At 44.5% G+C, this 23,256-nt stretch overlaps 1 protein-coding gene across 1 annotated transcript in view; it reads left to right on the top strand.

Annotated features, from left to right (window-relative positions):
* The window catches only part of MIOS (meiosis regulator for oocyte development), an 876,134-nt gene that overhangs the window by 392,085 nt on the left and 460,793 nt on the right, over positions 1-23,256 (top strand). The window contains exon 5 of the mRNA XM_044066490.1: positions 3,298-3,363. Within this exon, the coding sequence (XP_043922425.1) occupies positions 3,298-3,363 (66 nt within the window). The remainder of the gene's footprint in view (positions 1-3,297; positions 3,364-23,256) is intronic.

Genomic DNA, 23,256 nt, shown 5'->3' with positions numbered 1-23,256 from the left:
ATTTGGCTACAGCATTGTCATCCCCTGGATTACCACATTCCTCTCTTGCCTTTCTTAAGGAAGGGGTTTCTGTGGTCGATCGACCAAGACTGTTATAAATCTAGGAATTCCTTTTCTCATTCTTTCTTCCACTTAGGAGCTGCTTATGGATGCTTTGGATCTAGCCTGGGGGGCTAGTTCCAACAGCATCAAGGTTCAGGATGTCTTCTGGTCTCTTCAGGAGGGGAAAGACCATATCAAAGTAAAGGAAATAAAAGCTCTGATCCTGGCTGTTCAGGATTTGCATTACCTCTCACCTCCAGGTCCATTCAGGGTCTTCACAGACATCACTGTTATGTGGTACATAAACAAGGGGGGAGCCAAGTCTTACTGCCTTTGCAGACTGGTCATTATAACATGGGACATTTCTGTACATCAGTTGATTCTCCAGGCAGTTTGTTTTCCTTCCAAAAACAATGTAGCGCCAGACAGTCTGAGCAGATGCAGGGCAGATTCTCACAAGTGGATGTTACACAAAGAGGTTTTCCAGGACATTTACAGCTGTGGGGTATTGCTCAAGGTGATCTTTTTGCCTCCCCTTAGACAAGACATCTCCTCAAGTTCTGTTCCAAAATGCCAATCCCTCTGGCTTTCAGACTAGATGACGTCTTTTTCTTGGAAAGATATGTTCTTTTATACATTTCCCCTTTTTGCTCTGTTGCCAAAGGTCCTACACAAGTTTATGTGGGACAAGCCCAACATCTTATTGGTGACTACCTTTTGGCCCAGATAGCATTGGTTTCCCCTCCTTTTTTAACCTGAGCAAGACAATCATCACAAGTTACCCCACAGGATGGATCTCTTCACTTGGCACAAGGGCTCTCTCTTTCAACCTCATCTTCTCACCTTACATTTGTCTCTTTGGGTGATAAGGTTTTGATTTCTTTTCATCACCAGTTTCCTCAGGATGTGCTTTTGAGTTTTGCGTAAAGCAAGAAAACCCACTAGTAGAAAATCTTAAATTAGTAAATGGAAAAGATTTTCTTCTTGATGTCACAACAAAGAACAAAACCCTTTTTTGTTGAGTATTCCTACTGTTTGTATTTGTTTGTGTGAGTTGCTCAATTCTCTGGCATACTCTTCTGTTAAAGCTCATTTGTCAATCGTTTCTGCTTGTTTGCCTCTGGATCCACCAATTTCTTCTAGGTTTGAGGTCAAACAGTTTCTCAAAGGTGTCCTTCATATGAGGCCTCCAAGAAAACCCATTCCTTCTTCTTGCGACTTGAACCTTGCTTTTGAAAAGTTAACTCAGACACCTTTTGAACCAGTTGCTTCATCCACTTTGAAATTGTGTATCTGGAAAACTGTCTTGTTTATGGCTCTGAGTTCTGCCAAAAAAGTCTCTGAACTTCAGGTCCTTATGGCAGTTTCTCCTTTTCTAGTTTATCGCAGACACAATGTGTTTCTTGGAACCAATCCTTCTTTAATGCCTTAAGTGGTAGGTGTTGTGTCTTTGAATCAGACCATCCATCTTCTCTCCTTTCTGAATCCTCAAAGTAGTAGAGAGGATTCTTCATTGTTTGTATTTGCATAAACAGCTCATGTATTATATCATTAAGACTAAAGATATTAGGAAATCCGAGAAACTTTTAGCTTATTTTCAGGCCAACAAATTGGGTTTGGCAGTTTCTAAACAAAGCATTTCTTCTAGGATTTCTAAAGCCATTTTATTTGTTTATTGTTTTCATGGCAGACAGCTTCCTATTTCTGTTTGTGGTCATTCTACTAGGGTAGTTGCCTCTTCTTGAGCTTTTTTAAGGGTCTCAATGTTAGATCCATTCTGGAAGCTGCTAAGTGATCTTATGTGCATACTTTTACTAAGCAGTATGTTGGATATGATTTTAAGGGCCGGAGAAAGTTTTGCTAGGTCCATCCTCCTTGTTTTTCTTTTAGGGTTCCTTTTTCCTCCTCCCATTCTTTACAGTAGCTTTAGTACTGTTCCCTACTATAAGGCATACTGCAGCAGTTATCATTGTTGCAGTATTTTGGCCCTTCCAGTTGGGTTTTCCCTTTTTCATCTTGCCAAAGGGGCTTCTTTTCATTTTTCTGCATGCTCGTGTACCTTCTTTTCATTTTTCTGCATGTACCTCCTTTTCATTTTTCTGCATGTATGTGTACCTTTTTTTCTTTTTTCTGCATGCGCATGTACCTTCTTTTCTTTTTTTCTGCATGCACATGTACCTTTTCGTTTTTCTGCACGCACATGTACCTTTTCTTTTTTTCTGCATGCACGTGTACCTTCTTTTCATTTTTCTGCATGTACCTCCTTTTCATTTTTCTGCATGTATGTGTACCTTCTTTTCTTTTTTTCTGCATGCACATGTACCTTTTCGTTTTTCTGCACGCACATGTACCTTTTCTTTTTTTCTGCATGCACGTGTACCTTCTTTTCATTTTTCTGCATGCACGTGTACCTTCTTTTAGTTTTTCTGCATGTATGTGTACCTTCTTTTCTTTTTTCTGCATGCAGGTGTACCTTCTTTTCTTTTTTCTGCATGCATGTGTACCTTCTCTTTTCTTTTTTCTGCATGCACGTGTACCTTCTTTTCTTTTTTCTGCATGCACGTGTACCTTCACTTTTCTTTTTTCTTTTTTCTGCATGCACGTGTACCTTCTCTTTTCTTTTTTCTGCATGCACGTGTACCTTTTTTTCTTTTTTCTGCATGCACGTGTACCTTTTCTTCCTTATTTGCAGCTGCTGCTCTTCTGAGGCAGTTCGTTTGAGGGTTTTGCACTTGTATGTCACTTATACCTTATGACTCAGATGTAACACATTTGCCTAACGTATGGCACATGGAAGGGCCCACACTTTGCTAGGCTGGTCAGATATATGACTATCCTTTGCTGGATATCCCTGTTGAAAAGAATACTGCAATAGTGGTAAATTTTTGCATAACTATTTTTTATGCAACATGTAACTATTTGATAGTATTTATTAGAGAAATATGTTAATGGGATTTACTTGGGTTCAACTCGTTTGTAGCATAATATGGCACTTAGTAATAGTAAAATGTTTTCCTGTCCATCACATTAGTAAATAAGTACACTGTAGCTACTCCAAGTCTAATAGTCAAAATGTGGCAGTCTGTGATCAGACTAAGCTGTTTTAGATCTCAATACCATAATTTTGTTGCAGGAAAATTATTCTTTCAGAATTGTATGTTGTGTGATGGAATATGAAAATATTTTCTAGAGTTTGAAATAAATGCTGTTTCTGACATTTATGTTTATTATATTTGTATTGTTTTATTTCTTTAGTTTCAGAGCAGTGTAGCAGTGCGTGACAGAGTGGCCTTTGCTTGTATGTTCCTCAGTGATACACAAGTGAGTATTCCCTTCAAAATATTACTTATGAGAATACAGTTTGTGTATGAGAAGAGAAAATATGAAAGAGTGCAAGGTGAGAAGACAGATCTGAGCGCAGGTAATAGGACAAAAAATGTAACCAGGGTGTATTACATTCTGAAAGATTGATTAGGTAGTAGCAGTAGGTAGATAGGTGAGTTAGTAATGTAGTGGCAACACACGAACTGTAACAATTAGTAGTAGTTATTTCATTGTGCTGTGACCCAGTCAGTAGTTTGCAAGGCCTCATCCTCAAGTGTAATGGCAGCACAGAGCAGTACAGTTAGTAGCTGTACAATTGGGGTGTTACCTTGAAATAATGTAATGACATTTTTTATAACTCATTTTGGATAACACATAAAGGTAATTTATTCTTAGTTGGAAGGAAGGATGAGGGAGTGGTGGAGATACAGTACCCTAATCTGACTTCACATATTGATTTGAGCAAATAAGTACTGAATAATCATACTGAGGATTAACACTAACTAGCGTTGTAGACAGAGCGCTGAGGGAAAAAAAACATGACACCAAAATGTAAAAGTTTTGGATTCTGGGGTTTTCAGCTCACTCTGTAGATGAACACATATATTATTGGGTTTGTTTTGGTTGGCTGTGTAGTTAATAAAACGTACTGAGCTTTTGGAGAACTAGTGAGAAGGTGGATGCACCAAGTATGGGGTTGTTAGGCTACATCAAAAGGAAGACCATTTTCGCATGACATATATTACCTGTTGTGATTTAGAGGTCATATTTACAGTATGTTTTGTAAGTAATACACATATATGGTATTTTTCATGATTCATTTCTCCTGACCAATATTCATCATTCTTACTGATGCAATAGCCTGTTGTACCCTGCCAAGAATACAGTAATTAGCTAGCTTCCATAAGCTTTCAACCCCATCCCTCATTGTCACTATGGCTTGCCTGTGGGTTAAGCCCTTTTGTAGGGAGCTATATAAGCAGCCAGAATCACTAAAAATAGTCAGTATGTTAATGCTGCCTCATGTAGATGCAGCTCTGAGGCTTCTCAGGAACTGCAGTCAGCCTTAAGGCATGCTTTTGGGCAGATAAGCCCACATTTTGTGAGTCCTTCCACACTCATTTATATGTTTAAAGGTATATATAGTATTTTTATCTTTTTTTTTTTTTTTTTACAGAGTTGTGATGCATCTTTTTAAGAACATTGGCTTTTCAATAACATCTGAAGCCATTCTTAAAAGCACCACTGTTTTGGTTCTAGGAACTGCTTTCTAGGTTTAACTTGTCTGTTTAAGCTTGTAGGCCTTAGGTTCAAGTTTTTATACTTTAATATGATGATTTTTTTCAGTCATTTATTTTATGGACTGAATTCGTGTGTGAGTGCTCATGTATAGAATGTTGCAACTCAACTGACAGAGTTTTTAGTTAGCATTCATGTTGGGGAAAGTATCCAAGTTTTGTACAGGGGAATAATTGTGTGCTGGTTGTATACTTAATTGTGTTAGAGGAATGGGACTTTTGTGTTAGAGGAGTGGGACTTTTTTGATGATTTGTGCACTGCTTGTGAGTACTGAGTGACAACTTATCTTCCGACAGACTCCCTACACCATAGCTTACTGCAAATCAAGCTTCTTCCTTAGACACAACATGTATACTTATCCCAGTCCTGCTGATCTTTCTCCCAGTGTACCTAAAATTAAAAAAAGACAAAACAGTTAAAGCAAGAACCCTTGAGGCTCAGTTTGTACATCAGTTGATGGGGGAAGCTGCATTAGCCATTGATGGTTCCTCAGACCATTTTCTGGTTTCCTCTAATCCCACTGGTGTAGCCTTGCTGGCCATTACGGACAGGAATCAGGCATGTCTTCTTTGGCTGTTTAAGTGTCTGATGTGGACATAGGAGAACCATCCATTTTAGGTGCGAAGACACCCAGGGATGGTCTTCCCTAGGTGGCAGCGGAAGAGACCTCTTACTCAGGATAGTATGCCTTCTCTTTCTTGGTTTTCCTACAAGGGTATTTCTAGGAAAAAGAAACTGCAAGTTAATCATTCTTGTAACAGAAAAATGGTTTGTGTGTGTAAAAATTATGATCTGAAGTAGGAAGACTTCATTCGTCTGCAACCTGTGGGTATCGGATCCGACCTCGGATCCGAGCCGGCAATTCAAAAGCTTAGGCTCCGAGCTCCTAGCTCCTCCCTCTTACCCATAACCCCTTGCCACGCCCTGACTGACCTCAGATTTCGTTTGCCGCTTTTCAAGAAGCAACGGAATTCTTGAGCTCCTGGCGTGGTTTTTCAGATAAGTGGTTTTTCTGACAGGAAAATTATTGAAATTCTGAGTTTTTGTTTAAAAATAGTTAGTGTTGTGTGGTTAAGGCTTTCCTCCCTCTTTAGTTAAATTTCTCGGGTTTTCGTAGTTTTGTGTGTGTGTCAGGTGTGTTTAGGCCTTAGGTGTCATGTCTGAAGCCCCTAAGGCTGTCTTTTTTCGAAATGTGCAGTGTGGCCATAAGCTGTCCCCAGCAGATGGCCACACTGGTCAAGAATGCTTGGGGTTGAACACCTGTCTTCTGGTTGTACCATTTGTGCAGGGTTCAACCCGGGCTTTAAGGGAACGGAGGTCGGTTAGTGCTGGCGGTCTTTTACCCCAGATACTGCTTCGCCTCTGCCCTCCAGTCAGCAACTTGTTGCTGTTCTCCCTCCGGCTGGGACTCAACCTCCCTTAAAATGCCGGAGGGAAGGATTCTAGGGAGAGACAGAAGCAGCGGCACAGGGCGAGGCACCACAAGCGGAGGGCCGGAGCTTCCAGCTCGGCTCCTCCATCTAGCGGGCTTCCCTGTGCCTTCTAGCTTTCCTCCTCCTCGGCTCCACTCCCTCGGTTCTCTCCTGGACCCGAGGAGGAGGAGGCTAGCCCTTCCAGGAGGTCACCGAGACGGTGCTCTAGGTCCGCTACGGTGGCCCCCTCCAGATCTACTTTTTCGATGAGCGAAGCTGATATGGACCGGATGATGAGGAAATTCATCCAGGCCCAAATGCAAATGGAGTGCTCCTAGCCCCCAACCGGGAGGGGCCGACCCTTTTTCGCCTCAGCTCCTTCTCCGACCCATACCACGGGTTCGGAGCTTTCGGCCGTGCAGATTTGGATCCGGGGTGGGTCGGATCCGATTGGTCGGCGCACCTCGGATCCGTCCCCATCCCTTGAGTGCTTCGGGTACCGGACCCGACCTCGGAGCCGAGGGCCGAGCCTCGGATCCGAGGGAGCTGGTGTGTCTTCGGCTCCGCCCAGGTCGGAGCACACTGGTCTCGGATCCGACGGTTTCGCTCCGACCCGATCCGCACGCCGGATCCGAGTGGGGTCGGCTCGGGCTTAGAGAAGCTGGCTCCCCTCGGCTTTCAACGTTATGGAAAGGGCACTGTCGAGGACATCCGGACCCCGGTCCCTGCCACGGCTCCATCCCGCACTCCATTGCAGTTGGGCCAGGCCCCACCAGCCGGTCCCAGGGACAGCCCGCCTCGATGTCCCAAGTGGTTCCCTTGGAACATCCATCTGCTGAAGAGTACTCCTCGGACAGCCCCCGATGATGTACCTCGGAAGCGCAAGTGCAAGAGGAGGCACATGGACTCCCTGAGTCCGTCACTGAAGACACGGACTTGGATGAAGGAGAAGGCTCCCTAGGTCACCCCCTGAGGACGCCTCATTTGGAGACATCATGGAGATGTTAAGGATCAGGGGTGGTCTGCCCCAAGGCTTCTTCGGACGAGTCTGTGTTCTTGGAGGCATTCGAGGCGGCCCTTCTACCTCTTGGGTGTCCCTCCTGCTGACCCCTGGTAGATCTTATATCTATCAGGCGTGGAAGGATCCGGACACCATTGAGCCTATCCCAAAACGCCCGGATCGCATTCTTTCTCCTCCATCAGACCGCACCCACTGGAGTAAGGGTCCCCAGTAGATGCCATGATGATGGCTGCAGCCACGAAGAGGGAATTGGCCCAGGAGAGTCCCTCCGTCCATCCTCCGGGCAAGGAGTCCTGTTCGATGGATCGAATTGGGAAGCGAGTGTTTAGTTCAGCGACCTTCTCCTTGAGAGCGCTGAACTACATGGCGATGTCATTAGGATGCAGCGAGACCTGATTAAAGAGTACGCTGCATCTCCCCGGAGTCCATCTCGAGTGAGGATAAGCAGGTTTATTCCACCGAATGGCCACTCTCAGATCTGTATCCAATACATCTATGCGGCTGCTGTCTCATGCTACTGAGGGAGCCGCTAGAGCCAGCGGAGCAGGCCTTGTCATGAGGCGACAGGCCTGGCTCCGCCATTGTGATTTTGCTGAGCCCTTTAAGGCGACCTTCGCGAATGCCCCTTTCGATGGTTCTGCCTTATTTGGCAAGACTGTTCGCGAGACACTTATCCAGAGCGAAAAGGACGGGAAGACGCTGTCTGCCGTCGGAGTCCGCTTCTCAGCTCCCCAGAGGTCCTTCTCTAAGAACCAAAAGGGACAGAAGAAGATGTGGTTCCGGAAGTCGCAGCAGTCCCAACCTGCTCAGGATAACCAGTCCTTCCGTGGCAGAGGAGGACGGGGAGGTCGTCGTGCCAGAGGCAGGGGGGCTCCTGGCAATTTTGGGTCCAGAGAACCTTTCTCTGAGAGACCCACGCAGCAGCCCTGAAGGGTTGCCCGGCTGTCCGTCTCTGGAGGCAGTCGGGGGGCGGTTTTCGATGCACCTGACTTCTTGGGAGTCCATAACAACAGACAGTTGGGTGCTTCGACTCATATCCAGAGGATATTCAATACCCCTAATCAAGATTCCCAAATCTCGCAGCCTCCCAGATGTTCCACCCGATCAGGGAGGCGGCAGCTCGAAATCGAGCAGCTGCTAGAAAAAGAGCCATCCAGCTGGCCCCCAGATCAAGCCGGATTAGGTTTTACTCCAGGTTCTTTTGGTGCCAAAGAAGACGGGGACTTAAGACCAATTTTAGACCTTTCCCTGTTGAACCTGTCAGTAACCAAGCAAAAGTTCCGGATGGTCACCCTGCAATCTATACTCCCTCTATTGAGGGAGAACGACTGGATGTGTTCCATAGACCTCAAGGATGCGTACTACCACATTCGGATGGACAGACGGTCCAGGAGGTTTCTTCGCTTCGGCTGGGAGCCAGTCACTATCAGTTCAGGGTCCTCCCCTTTGGTCTCACCTCAGCCCCCAGGGTGTTTACCAAGGTGTTAGCGGTGGTAGCGGCCCACCTGAGGCTCCAGGGATTACAGGTCTTTCCGTACCTGGACGACTGGCTCCTGACGGCATCATCAAGGCATCTTCTGTGCTCAGCCAGGGATTACTTCCTTCAACTAGCACCAAGGCTGGGCATAACGATCAACTGGGAGAAATCTTTCCTGAATCCAACTCAAATTATAGATTTCATAGGAGGAAGACTAGACACCAGATCAATGCGAGCCTTCCTCACCCCGGACCGTATCGACAGCCGGAAGTGACATGTGACAGCAATCTTTCAACCGCCACCAACTGCAGCTTCGGTCCTGAGGGCCCTAGGTTCTATGGCGGCAGCTATCCCGCTTCTACTTCATGCTCGCCACGCATGCGGGTTCTTCAATGGACCCTTCAAGTTCAGTGGTCTCCTCTTTGTTCCTCTCAGACGCCTCCGATTGCGGTCAGCAGGCGTGCAGGGACTCCCTTCTGTGGTGGCTTCTTTCTCCGGAGCCCCTGGTAGGGAGACCTTTTGCTGCATTTCCCGAGCCACAGTGACCACGGACGCTTCTTGCCTCGGGTGGGGGGCATTCTGGGAAAGATTGTCCAAGGCACGTGGAATCCCACAGAGACATCATTGCATATAAATGTCCTGGAAATGAGGGCGGTGCTCCTAGCGTTGCAAGCACTTCACCACGTTATTCCTACAGGGACTATTGCGATTCAGACAGACAACATGTCCGTAGTCTGGTATATCAACAAGCAGGGAGGAACCAGGTCTTATCCCCTTTGTCGAGAGGCCATGAGAGTTTGGGAATGGGCAATTTCCACCAAACGCTTTCTGATAGCAACGCACATTCCGGGAAAGTCCAACATCCTTGCGGACAAGCTCAGTCGCACCATCCTTTCTCCACACGAGTGGTCCCTAAACCTTCAAGTAGCGAAGAAGATTTTTGCCGTTTGGGGCAACCCTGTTGCGATCTTTTTGCTTCTCCCTCAAACGCCAAATCCGACAATTTCTTCGCTCTACTTCCCCACCAGGGAGTTCGAGGATGCTCTGGTGCATGCTTGGCCTCCCGGTCTCCTTTATGCCTACCCTCCACTTCCTCTGATGCAGAGGTTTCTGCAGAAAGCCAACAGTTTGGGGAGCAGAATGATTCTCATTGCCCCATTCTGGCCTCGACAACCTTGGTTCCCCTTCGTATGGTCTCACAAAATCAATCCACCATGGATTCTGGATCCAATTCGGATCTCATCTCTCACCCTCTGGGAATGCCAGTTCCCAACCTGGACCCTGAAGTTGACAGCTTGGCTGCTCCAATTCCAACCTTAATTAGGACTCCCGGTATCTCTTCACCGGTCAAAGCAATTTTGGTGGCTGCCCATAAACCTTCTACCAGACAGGTTTATCGGAGTAAATGGAAGAGGTTCTCTATATGGGCAGGGCAGAGAATGGTGGATCCTTTTCAGCACCTATCTCTGCGGTGCTAGACTTTCTAACAGACCTCTTTCATCAAGGGGCCAGTTCATCCACGATTAAAGTACAATTGGCGGCTATATCGCACTATCACATTGGACAGGACACAGCTCCCCTTATGACAGCGAAATTATGCAAATCTTTTCTCAAGGGAGTTTTTTTATTAAGGCCTCCAGTCAAGGAGGTTGTACCGCCTTGGGATTTGTCTTTAGTCCTGCAGGCCCTTACTGCTCCTCCCTTCGAGCCTGCTGCTTCTGCTGATTTAAAATTCCTTTCCTGGAAGACTGTCTTTCTGGTAGCTATCACTTCAGCCAGAAGGGTGTCTGAGCTTCAGGCTCTTTGTGTCAAACCGCCTTACCTTTCTTTCTTCCCTGATAGGGTGTGCCTCAGGACCAATCCATCTTTTCTTCCAAAGGTCTCTTCTGAATCCAATATTAACCAGTCAATCAATTTGCCTGTTTTTTCCCAAATATTCAAACAAAGGGAATACAAATTGCATTCATTGGATGTTCATAGACAATTACGTTTTATATTAACAGGACAGCTGGCCACAGGAAATCAGATCAGCTGTTCGTTTCCTTTGCTAAATTTGCTCTGGGTAAAGCAGTGTCTAAAGTCACTCTGTCTAAATGGATTGCTAATTGCATATTGCAGGCATATGACACTTCAGGCAGACCTGCTCCTAAGAGGGTTACGGCTCATTCTACTAGGGCTGTTTCTCGTCAGCCGCCTTTAAGTCCCGTGTTTAGTTGGATGATATCTGCGGCAGCTACTTGGGCCTCGCCTCATACTTTTATTTCTCATTACAAGGTGGATGTTGTTTCTAGAGGAAGAGCATCCTTTGGCTCAGCGGTGCTCGAACATCCTTCCATGATGGCCGCCCAAGATTCAGGTAGCTAGGGACTCTGTCCCACAGGTTGCAGACGAATGAAGTCTTCCTACTTCAGATTTAGAAGTTATGTACTCACCATAACGTTCCATCTGAGTAGGTGACTTCATTCGGTAACTATCCCCTCCATCCCCCTGACCTTTATAGAGCGAGTAGTTATGCTTTTTTTAGTATACTGTGGTCAGTATTTGAGGCAAACTCAATCTGAGGTCAGTCAGGGCGTGGCAAGGGGTTATGGGTAAGAGGGAGGAGCTAGGAGCTCGGAGCCTAAGCTTTTGAATTGCCGGCTCGGATCCGAGGTCGGATCCGATACCCACAGGTTGCATCCGAATGAAGTCACCTACTCAGATGGAACGTTATGGTGAGTACATAACTTCTAATTCTTACCTTGGCCAGGAGTTTGTTGCAGAGTGTTGATACTGGGTACCAAGTGCTTCCTTTTCTTCTTATTCATCCACTTCCAACAATGAAGATATTCTTTCTGATGTGGGCAGAGACATGGTTGTATCACTTGAGGATTCTATAGCCCAACGCTCTGACTCTTTAGACAGTGAGCCTGAGATTGTTACAGATGGAGGCTTTCTCTTTTTCTGAGACTGTCTCTCGAATAAAGGATGCATTTTCATGGGAACAGGTGCATGGTTCCCCCTTAACTGGCATGTGCTATGATTTATTAGACAAAGAAGTCCACCATATTGCACAAATTCCTCCCATTCTGAAGAATGCTGTCAGTGCTGCATGCAGCTCTCTTGATTCACAGCCATCAGTACCTAAAAAAGGAAGATAAACTTAAAAAGTCTCTAAAACTAACAAATGTGTCTTTGATCATCTTGGAGCAGATCCAGCAGCTATTTCCTCTGCTGCTCCTGCTCCAGTCAGACTCCTCACCACCCCTTAACCCAGTTCCTGGGGATAAAGAGGGTAAGCTGCTTGACAAACTGGATAAGAGACTCCCTTCTTACTCTACTCTATCCTTTGGAATTCTTATTACTGGGGTGAAAAGTTGCGTGGAAGTTTATGCTGAAATCTGCTAATAGTTCAAGGGAGTTTTCTGCTTCCTAGCCTCCCAAAGGTAGGTCTTACTTGAATCAAATTGTTTCTAACCTGTCCCAAGTTTCTAAACATGCCTTAAAAGTATATATGATCATGTTGATGTTTTCAGGGCACCTGCTTCAGATACAATCTTGAGAAAATATGTTTAGGTACGGGAATTGAAAATTTTCATGTGATTTAAAGTAAAAAAAAAAATTGAGCTCCTCCTTGACAGAAGGTTTTATTTGGGTCTTCTGTTACGTTTGGCCCTCAAAAAATGGGGTGAAAAGGGTAGATTAATGAAGGGACTTTCCAGGATTTTTCAGGTCCTCTGGTTCTTTCTTTCTTTCTCAGCCCTCTACTCCCTTTAAAAGACAAAACATGCAAGCACTTCCACCTGCTAACATGCAGACACCTAAGAAGAGATGACAGGAGGGGACCAGTAACAATTCCAAAAAAAAACAAGTTTTTTTTCCAAAAAAGTATCCAGTACTAGCCTCGAAATGACTATGCCAGAAACCCAGTCACCTTCCCTCCCACTCCTATCTTGCATCACGTCCTGTTTGTGGCCCACAGTACAACCTTATCGCAACAGGTTGTCTCAGACAAATGGGTTTTGAGGGTTTTCTAGCAGAGTTACAGTTAGCAGTGGATAGAAAAAACTCCTTCCTTGAGGATCCTCTCCACAACTCAAGTCAGACAGTGTTGATGCTCATCATTGACACTGCCTCGGTGACATATGGTTTCTGCGCACGCACAAGCCCACCACTGGTAGCTAGTAGCTTACCAGAGCTCAGAATCCCCTCCTCTAACTCTCTGATAGGGCATTGGCTAATCCACTTCCATGAGAGGGAGCCTAAAGTCTGTCACAGAGAGTCAGTTATTAATTCTTTAGTGCCAAATGAAGGTCTGTCACATTTGAATCTCCTCAGCAATGCCTGAATTGGTGGATTACAGTTTCCAGAAACTCTGGTATGATTCCTTTTGGAACAACTTTCAAGATGGCTGGACACTAAGCAGCTTAATTTCAGCTCTCCCAGTGTCAAAAAGAAACTGAGAAATAAGAGCCAGAGATATTCTGTTACATGGGTCCTCAAAAAATGGGGCGAAAATGGTGGTGCAGTGGTGTAGCAGTTAACATTGTCGCCTCACAGCAAGAAGTTATCCAGTTTGATTATCGGCTGGGGTGCCTTCTGTGCAGAGTTTGCATGTTCTCCCTGCATTTGTGTGGGTTTTCTCTGCGTACTCAGGTTTCCTCCCACAGTCCAAAGACATACATCTGGAGCATTTCTCCCGGGCCTCTGCTGAAAATAGACTGTGTCCTAGTCGGACTTTCCCAGTCAACAAATGTTAAATAAATAAATAAATATTGTCAACTTGAGGGGTGGCTACGTCGCTGGAGCAGTTAGCTTGTTACCTCACAGCAAGAGGTTTTCTGGTTTGATTCCCGGCTGGGGTGCCTTCTTTGCAGAGTCTGCATCTCCTTCCTGTGGTCACATGGGTTTCCTCCCACATTCCAAAGACATGCAGTAGGTGGACTGGACACTCTAAATTGGCTGTTGGTGAGAGTGTGTGCGTGCGAGTGAATGGTGCAAATGAACTACTGCGGCAGGGGTAGCCATCCGGCAGTGTAAACCTTGGTTCAAGATGATTCACTGCGGAAGTTGACACCCCCAACTCCATGTAGAACAATGGGAAAAGGGATTGAGGATGGATGGATATTGTCAGCTTGAGAAAAATTCAGTTACTAGATAGTAAGTACACTGTCTGAATGCCAGTAAAAAGGAAATGTAGAGTGCCTAAAAGAAAATCAAATAGAAAAGGCAGAGAGAAAACAGAGCAGTAAGAATCCTGCAACTGTTTTGCAAAAAGCAGTTCAGGGTTCAGCTTTGGTACAAGAGATGACTTCCAGTCATTTAGATGAAAAACAAATCACATGTACTTTTGCAACACTGAAGGAATATCTCGACTCAAATATCAAAAGGCTGGAAAAGGTAAAAGAAGCTTTAACTAGCTCTTCAGAGGAACTGATCAAGTGGAAAGTCAGAGGTTGAAGAAAAAGACGGCTGATTGTGGGACTTCTCTAGAAAAGTAGTTTAAAAATGGTAGAGTTAGAAGCATGCAGAGAAAACTTGAGATTTTTGCTGTATCAGAGAAACTGGAAGGAACAGGTTGCATCAATTTTATGAAAGCACATAAGCAACTGGACTAGTATTCTACAGCAGGATTTGTTAATTGAATGGGCAACACTGACTTAGAAATTGGCCATGAGAAAGCAACCAAAACCTGTCTGTATTAGTAAAGGTACAATTATACCAGTAGAAAGAGTTAATCTGATAAACTGTAGCAGAAAGGAAAGTATTAAAATTGGAAACAGAAGAGTGTTTGTGGAAAATGATTATTCACTGTATACCAGGAAGTAGAGAAGAAAATTTATCCCAGCAGTCAGGGACTGTCGAAAGGCAGGTGAGAGATTGAAACTGCTCTGTCTTCAGATTATTTTTTTCCCGGAGGATCAAAGATATTTTTGATACAGAATGAGCTAAGGAGGAAATAAAAAAAGTTTATCCAAAAAAAAGTGAGCTGTCATACAGAAGAGGAATCTGCTTTTCATACCTCTGACATTAAAGCTCATAGAGAGACTTTCCCAGTGATACCTTTTCCAATCTTCCAAAGGAAAATGATTAAGAGAGAGAGAGAGGAAATAACAGAGGAGTTGACCAGAAGAAGCAGGAGTGCCTTGGCCTTGAACCAGTCTAGTGTTGGGAGATGGAGGTGAATAGGATGAAGACCAGCAACACTGAAATTAATGAAGAAATGGTAGACTACAAAGCATCAGTCACATTTGTGAAATAAGGCTTTGCAAGAAAATGTGGCTGAGAAAAATTGGACTTTTCTTGATTTTGTTAAACTTGTAGGGGGACTGTAAAACATATACCCAACTTTATGTCAATGTGTAGAGCAATGCTAAAAGAAAAAAGTAACTAAATAAAACAACTTTGCTTTTGATTAATATTTGGGTAAAAAATTTTATAGTAAAAACTCCATGTTCTATGGTAAAACGGTTTTGTGTAGTGTGCAGTCAGGAGTATTTTAAACGTATGTATGGGGGCTCCTTTTAGTGACTGGTGCAAGTATTACATATATCAGAGTAACCTAGTATTTTTTTAGTCGTAAGAAATATATGCTTTACAGTGTAACAAGAGAAGAAAGGCTGGACAAAGGCAAGTTTAAGTTAATACGGTGTAATCCTGGGCTGCTGATGTGGGTTGTAAAAGTACATTTGTTATATTATATGTAAAATTGTGATATTTTCTCGTATTTTTACAAAGATGAATGCCTAGATTAATGACATTGGCTTAATCTATAAACAAGTGTTTTTTTAAAGCAAGAAGGTTTCAAAAATAAGACAAAATGATGAAAGCCATGAAGAATGCTAAGTTTCCAGCATCTGCAATGAAATTTGCTTGTTTTATGTTGCATTAGAAAATGTTCAGTGAGAATCAAGAAGCATGCAGCTGAAGACAGTTGTACATTATGACATCCTATATCACTGTTGCAGTATTACATACAGTTGGGATCCCTTGTCTAGGGCAGCCTGACATCCGGCCAGTATACCAAAACCTTCAGCGTACAGCATAAAGTTGATGTACAGACGTACCATCCTCAGAACTTCATTGGCTACCAGTCCAAGCACCAACTCCGATCATTGGTCTGAACACTGTTTTGTCTGCTGTAGCCAAGTCATTTTCAGATAAGTGCCCCATTATGGTTTTTCTTTTCATTTTACTTTTTTTGGTGATTGTTGGTTTACATGACATCCAGAAGAGGGAAATGTCAATTTGGGAGACAGATTCCTCATAAGGACCATCACGAGCTGTGCTTGCTTTGCTTAGGTGCTTCTCATGACTGTACATCTTGTTCTGTTTGTCAGCTGTGTCTCCCAAAAACTTTACATAGTCAGCTCTCCACTTTGGCTATTTACCTAGAGAACCAGCGTCTTAAATTGTTGGTTCAGGGTACTGTGGCAGAATCATCCTGACCAAGAGGATCAGCCATCTGTGATGAAAGTTCATTTGGATTCTTCTGCTGTACTGCCTCCTCTGGACTTCTCTGTTGAAGCTGGTGAAAGCCTGGAAGACCACCCAGATTCTCAGTCGGATTCCTGTGATGGTCTTTGTGTTTCACTGTTGCAATCATTACAACTGGGTTATCCTGCTGGCAGGCTACCTTCAGTCGGCCTGAATTCCAAAGTCTAGGTCCGGTGTCAGTTACTCTCGCCTCTTCCCTGACGTCAGTGCGCCAGGTGTATAAAAGATGCAGCCAACGCCATTTTCGTCAGTCTTTCTTGCCGCATGGTGCCCGAAGCAAAAGCAGTTCGCAAGTGCCGGTCGGCCGACTCCTGAGATTTTCGTGTTCGAATTTCAGATCCGAAGTCTTCACTAAAAGCTAAGTACCCCGTTGAAACTTTTTCTTGCTCCAGACCGATGTCAGAAAAAGTTAATGATTGTATTTCTTGTGGGAAGCAAATACCTCATAAGGACTTTCATTCTTACTGTATTCCTTGCCTAGGCCCTGACCACGATGTTGCTAGTTGTCGGTTTTGTGCTAGATTTAACCAACGTACTATTAAGCATCGGTACGATTTTGCATTTCACTATTTTGGCAGAAGATTTAACTATACAATGTCGTCGGATAGCCATCTGACTACCAGAATTCACAAGAAACGCAAAGAAAAGGACAGGCATCCGAGGTCCAAAACCGACGACGAGGCTTCTAAGCCAGTCGCCAGTTCTCGGTGAGGTGCCTTCGCAACCCCTGACGACCACTACTTTAGACTCGCAGGCCACTACCGACACTCACGTAGAGTCGACTAGGCCGCTGGAAGCTCAAGGTATTGGACCTTCGGAAACTATTCCCTCAGATGGGTCCGGAGCCACTGAGCAGGCATCGGCTTTTGAGGGTGTTTTCAGACCTACACAATTATATGTTAAATCAGCTTCTAAGGCAAAGACTAAAGCATCTTTAAAGACAAAGAAACAAGTACAACAGCCTCATGGACAGGCCTCCATGCCTAAAAAACAGATGCTCAAAATGGCCGAAGACCTAATTACCTTGATCAGGGGTTCCCATCCCCCACCTGATAAGAGGCCTAGGCAAGAGACAGAATATAAATCTTCAGATCAGGTTTCCATTTCATCTGATTCCTCTTCTGATCAGGAATACTCTCTTCCTCCCTATGAGGATTCTGATGCTGAAGAATCTATCCCTTCAGCCTCTCCGGAGGATTATTCTTTTGGGGAAACTTTACATACCATGAGGGAGCATTTCCACTGGGAGAGTCAAGATTATTCTGAATCTAAGAAAAGGCTCAGAGACTTCCTTTTATTACCACAACACAGGCCCCTAGCTATTCCACCTGTGTTAGACATTGTAGATGATGTATTTTCAGAGTCCAGTCTGACCCCTGACTCCTTACCTCCAGTGCTTGTTAAGCCAGACAGGTACTACAGGGTTCCTCACTCTCATAAATTCCTTTTCAAAAAACCCTGCTGCTGACCCAGAAACTATCTCTCAGGGTCCCAAAGGGGTCAAGGCTTCCACTGCAAAAAACCCTACTCCCTCTGACAGGGATTCTAGGGCACTGGACAGATGGGGAAAAAAGATTTACACTTCTGCTACCTTGGCTGTAAGAGCTTTAAACGGTCAGTTTCATATGCTCAAATATCAGCAATATATTATGTCACTGCTTAAACAGAAAATGTTGATAAATTCTGAATGTGCAGAAAACAAAGAAATGCAGGATTTATTGCATGCAGCTGAACAAGTTGGAAAGCATACAATGTAGTTTTGATTCTCTGGAGGCCTCCTGCAGGGCCACAGTTACGGGTTCTGTCATTAGGAGGCATGCTTGGTTAAAGGAACAAAATCTACCTGATCATGTTAAGGCAAAATTATTAGATGCTCCATTACAGCATGATGCTTTGTTTGGTGTTAAAGCAGAAGAGGTGTTAAAGAAAATGGAGGACAAAGCTAAATCTATGCAAACAGTCAATGATTTCTTACAGGTACAGCCACCAAGATTTAGCAGACTCTGACGTACAAAGAATTGGTCCTTTCCAGTGTCAGACAGGCCACAAAGGGGCAGATACAGATACCCTAGAGGCAGATCCCAGCCCCAAGGTTCATACAGGTCTAAACAATGGGGTGCTTCTACCTTCAAAACTGGAGAAGACAAATCACAGCCATACAGGAAACAGTCCCAATGACTTCCCCCTGCCTGCGTCAAGCACTTATCTTCTGGCAGCACCTTTAGGGGGAAAGCTAGCACTTTTTTCTCAAAATTGGCACATAATAACCCAGGACAAATGGGTCTTAAACATAGTGTCAGAAGGCTACAAGTTTCACTTCCGTACCCTGCCAAGGGCAAACGGTTGGCCAGACCTGCCAAAACATCAATGGGCGGAGGCGCAAAAACAAGTCTCATCCCTCATGGACATGAAGGCCATTCAACAAGTACCAGAGTAAGAGCAGGGACAAGGATTCTATTCAAGACTGTTCTTGGTACCCAGAAAGGACAAAGCCTGGAGACCAATACTAGACCTATCTGTTCTAAACACATATCTGGATATTCCAAAATTCAAAATGTTGACTCTACAGCAGCTTCTGCCCATGTTGGGCAAGAAGGCTTGGCTTGTGACTTTAGATCTAAAAGAGGCATACCTGCATGTCCCAATCAGACAAACATGCAGAAGATACCTCAGATTCAAAGCTGGCTCAATGCACTACCAATTCTCTGCACTGCTCTTTGGCTTATCTACTGCACCCAGGGTCTTCACAAAGTGCCTGGCACCAGTAATTGCATTCTGCAGACAAAGAGGAATGCAAATATATCCTTACTTGGACGACTGCCTCATTGAAGCAGAGAACAAGGAATTTTTACTACAGCATCTGGCGTTTGTAAAGAGATTACTACCATGCCTAGGGTACACAGTCAACGAACAGAAATCAAAACTAGTACCCTCTCAAGAGATGATATTCCTGGGTGCAAGCTTAAATACAACTACCCAGATGGCTTATCTCACGCCAGACAAAGGCAACTGACTACCTATTTCAAAATGTTGACAACAAAGGCCCAGTTATCTGCAAGAAAAATTCTGCAGGCTTTGGGCTTCATGGCATCCTGCATTCTACTAATTCCATATGCAAGACTGCATATGAGGAAACTTCAATGGTACCTAAAAAGTGTTTGGACTCAACATTGCCACAGCCTGGAAACAATAGTTACTCTCATTCCCTGCCTGCAACAGGAGTTTCAATGGTGGGCAAAGGCCTGTCACCAGAACAAGGGACAGCCATTCACTCTACCCCCAGCCTCACAGACATTAACAACGGATGCATCGGATTATGCCTGAGGAGCCCACATGGCAGGAAGATGTATTCAAGGCACATGGTCCGCAAACCAAATGCATCTACATATCAATCAAAAAGAGATGCTTGCTTTTCAAAATGCCCTGACAGCTTTCCAGGACCTACTAAATCTGGGACAACTACTGATAAAGACAGACAATACCATGGTCATGTGGTATATAAACAAGCAAGGAGGCACTCATTCTTACCCCCTTTGCAGACTGGCCATGACTTTGTGGGACACAGCATTGACTTGCCAAGTACATCTGCAGGCACAATTCCTGCCAGGAAAGATAAATACTCTGGCAAACGAACTAAGCAGAAACCTCATGGATCCCCACAAGTGGAAATTGGATCCACAAGTCTTCAGCATGATAACAAGGAAATGGGGATGTCCGGACATAGATCTAGTTGCCTCACCTCACAACTGCCAACTAAAGAGATTCTGCACAAGGACTTATCACAGACAAGCATGGAAACTGGATGCCCTATCTTTCAACTGGAAAAACTTAACCAGTATATGCCTTTCCTCCTCTGCCTCTCCTCCCCAAGGTACTCCTAAAGGTCAGACAGGAGAAGCCAAAAATGATGCCGATTGCCCCAGACTGGCCATGTCAGTACTGGTATCCAATCCTAAGGAACTTGTCTCAATGCCCAGCCTGGACCTTACCTCAAGTGCCTCATCTACTGTCCCAGCAGAACAATCAGATCCTGCACAGCCAACTCAAGACCTTAAATCTGGCAGCATGGCAGATAATGTAGTCATACAAAACACACCTCTCAATAAAGCGGTGATGGATGTCATTTTGGAGGCCAGGAGGCCTAGTACTAGAAAATCCTATGCTGGAAAATGGAAGAGATTCTGTGCTTGGAACCAGGCACAAGGAAATGACACAGCTGTACCAAATATTTCTCAGATTTTGCAACACTTGTCTGAGATGCTGGACAAAGGCCTGTCCTTTTCATCTATAAAAATTCATGCCTCTGCCATTTCGGCTCATTACAATACAGAGCCACCAATCTTTTCTCATCCGTTATTAAGGCAGTACCTCAGAGGGGCCAAATATTTAAGGCCTCCAAGGAGATCACCAATACCTGCATGGGACCTCAATTATGTCTTAGAAAAACTCACCCTGCCTCCTTTTGAGCCAGCCGCTACAGCTGGAAAACAGCTCTGCTCCTAGCAATAACTTCTGTAAGATGAGTCTTAGAGCTACAGGCACTCATGGCTGTGGAACCTTTTATCATTTTTTTATCCAGACAGGGTTTCTCTGAGGACAAACCCGACATTTATGCCTAAGGTAGTGTCCAGTGTGGCCCTTAACCAAACTATTCATCTGCCTACCTTTTATCCAAACCCACAGAATAAGGGGGAGAGAATTCTGCATTCTTTGGACATACACAGACAACTACGCTTCTATTTGAACAGAACCAAAGCTTTCAGAAAGACAGAGCAATTACTAGTGGCATATGCTGCAGGATCACAGGGAAAGGCTATCTCAAAGCAGACTATTTCAAAGTGGATAGGCCACTGCATTCGTTTCTGCTATTCACAACATGGCAAGCCAGTACCTAAGGGCATTAGGCCACATTCAACCAGAGCAGCAGCCTTCCTAAGGGGAGTACCAACCAAAGATATTTTAGAGGCTGCTACTTGGAGTTCAGTGCACACCTTCACAAAGCACTATCACTTACCACTCTACTCTAAATCCAGGGCAGACTTTGCCACTGCAGTTCTGCAGGGCCTAATAGCCGCTCCTAATGCTATTTAGCTGCAGCCTCCCAACCTTAGCTTTGGGATTCAACCCAATTGTAATGACTGCAACAGTGAAACATGAAGAACATAGTACAGTTGTGTACACTTACCATAAATGTAGAGTTTCGAGTGTATTCACTATTGCAGTCCAGGTTACATACCCGCCATCCCCCATTTCTTTGCTGGATCTTATCTGTACTTCTCTATTCTATACAACCTATGTGGTGTATTTGCTTGTCGATAAAGACAAAATGTTTACTTTGGTGCATGCACGTTTTATTGATATATTTTTAGCCTACCCTTTTGGGGGCACCTGACATCTGGGGCAAGAAAAACTGAAGAACATGGCGTCGGCTGCATCTTTTATACCCCTGGCGCACTGACGTCAGGGAAGAGGTGACAACAACCGATGCTAGACCTAGACTTTGGAATTCAGGCCGACTGAGGGTAGCCTGCCAGCAGGATAACCCAACTGTAATGACTGCAACAGTGAATACACTCGAACATCTACATTTATGGTAAGTGTACATAACTGTATTTTGCAACTGCTTCGGAGGTTTGCATGGGCCCACCTTCCCGCATGAAAATGGAAGTTCTGCAGGCATCCATTTCAGATGTTCAGGGAACAATGACCGATTATTTCCGAAGGGCCTAGGCATGTTACCCAAATCCTTGTTAGGGAGGAGATTTCTGCAATGCTTATTGAGTGTAGGAAGGGGTCTGAGACGCTTAAAATATTTAGGGCTGATGTCCCTTTGAAAAAGAAGCAAAAGACTAAGCATATTTCTCCTGCTCTTAAGGATCCTCAGTGTGATTGGCAGGATTTTACATAGGATTTGTTCAATGCCTTTATGGCTTTGAAGCCACCTCAGGGCGGGGGGGGGGGTCTCCACCTTGGTCATTTATTTCTTTTAAGAGGCCTAGGGAGCAGGTTTCATCTGATGAGGAAGCAGATTCCGATTAATACTCTGGCCTGTTTCTCAAGATTTTCTCTCCCTTGGATTATGGTTTGGAGGAAGAGGCTTCTATTAGTCCTGATGCTTCTTTTGAGGAGATTTCCTTTGGGGATACTGTTTACCATATGATGGAGTTTTTTTTAAGCAGGACTGTGTCAAGGTTTCTGATGCCCAGAGGAGGTATTATGAACTCGACCCTCTGCTGTTCCTCTTGTTCTTGCTGCCTTGTTGAATACTTTTTCTGCTGCCTGCAGGCTACTGATTTCCAGCCTCTTGCTCATAAGAAACCTGATAGGTTTTATAAGGTGTCTGATGATTGCAAATTTCTTTACAGATGTCCCCCAGCTGACCCTTCTGTTTCTGTCTCTAGAACTATGGAGAGGTTGGGTAAGAAAGTGTATACTGCTGCTACTCTGGTCTTCAAGTCACACTTGTCAGACCCATATTTCCAGGTATATTTTGGTTCTTCTCTGTCAGGCTTTTCAGGTTATTTCAGATCTTCCTGATTCTGAGGGGAAGGCTTTGGCCCTCTCTTTGTTAGGGTCCTCTTCTCAAGTCGCTTGTCATTCCATTAAATGTAGTTGTGATGCAGCTGATGCCGCATGTATAGCTGCTGCTTTTGATTCTGTGTTAAGGAGGTACTCCTGGCTTCACCTTCAGCCTCTTCCTGATGATATCAATGTCAAGCTGATGGATGCTTCTCTTGACAATACAAATCTCTTTGGTTCTGCAGCTGGTGAGCTTTTTAAATCTCTTCAGGTAAAGGGTAAGGATATGCAGGAATTGAAAGATTGAAAATTGAAAGAGGAATAACCCTACCAAGTCTGCCGTAGTGAGTAGACCGTCTTGCCCGCCGTAGTGCGTAGACAGTCTTGCCTTTCTCCCAAGGGTACAAAGAGTACTAGAAGGGCTCCTTCTGCTAAGTCTCCTCAGACTCCTACAGCTCAGAAGCCTCTTTCTCCAGACAAGTCAGGTTCTGTCCAACTGTCTTCTTCCTTCCCTCTTCAGCCAAATTCTTCTATATCTTTGTATTTTCCTGTCTCTTCCAAATTGGTTACAGATTACTCTGGATTCTTGGGTTCTCTCCATCATTCATCAGGGCTATTACATGGTTTGGAAATCTTTTCCTCTTTTTGGGTATTCCTTAGTCTCCTCAGGAACAGCTGCCCTTTTT

Source organism: Protopterus annectens, chromosome 3.part1, assembly GCF_019279795.1.
Source record: "Protopterus annectens isolate FY-2018-M chromosome 3.part1, PAN1.0, whole genome shotgun sequence".
Classification (NCBI taxonomy): Eukaryota; Metazoa; Chordata; order Ceratodontiformes; family Protopteridae; genus Protopterus; species Protopterus annectens.
The sequence above is the reverse complement of the archived record's forward strand: the minus strand, read 5'-3'. Positions and strand labels throughout refer to the sequence as shown.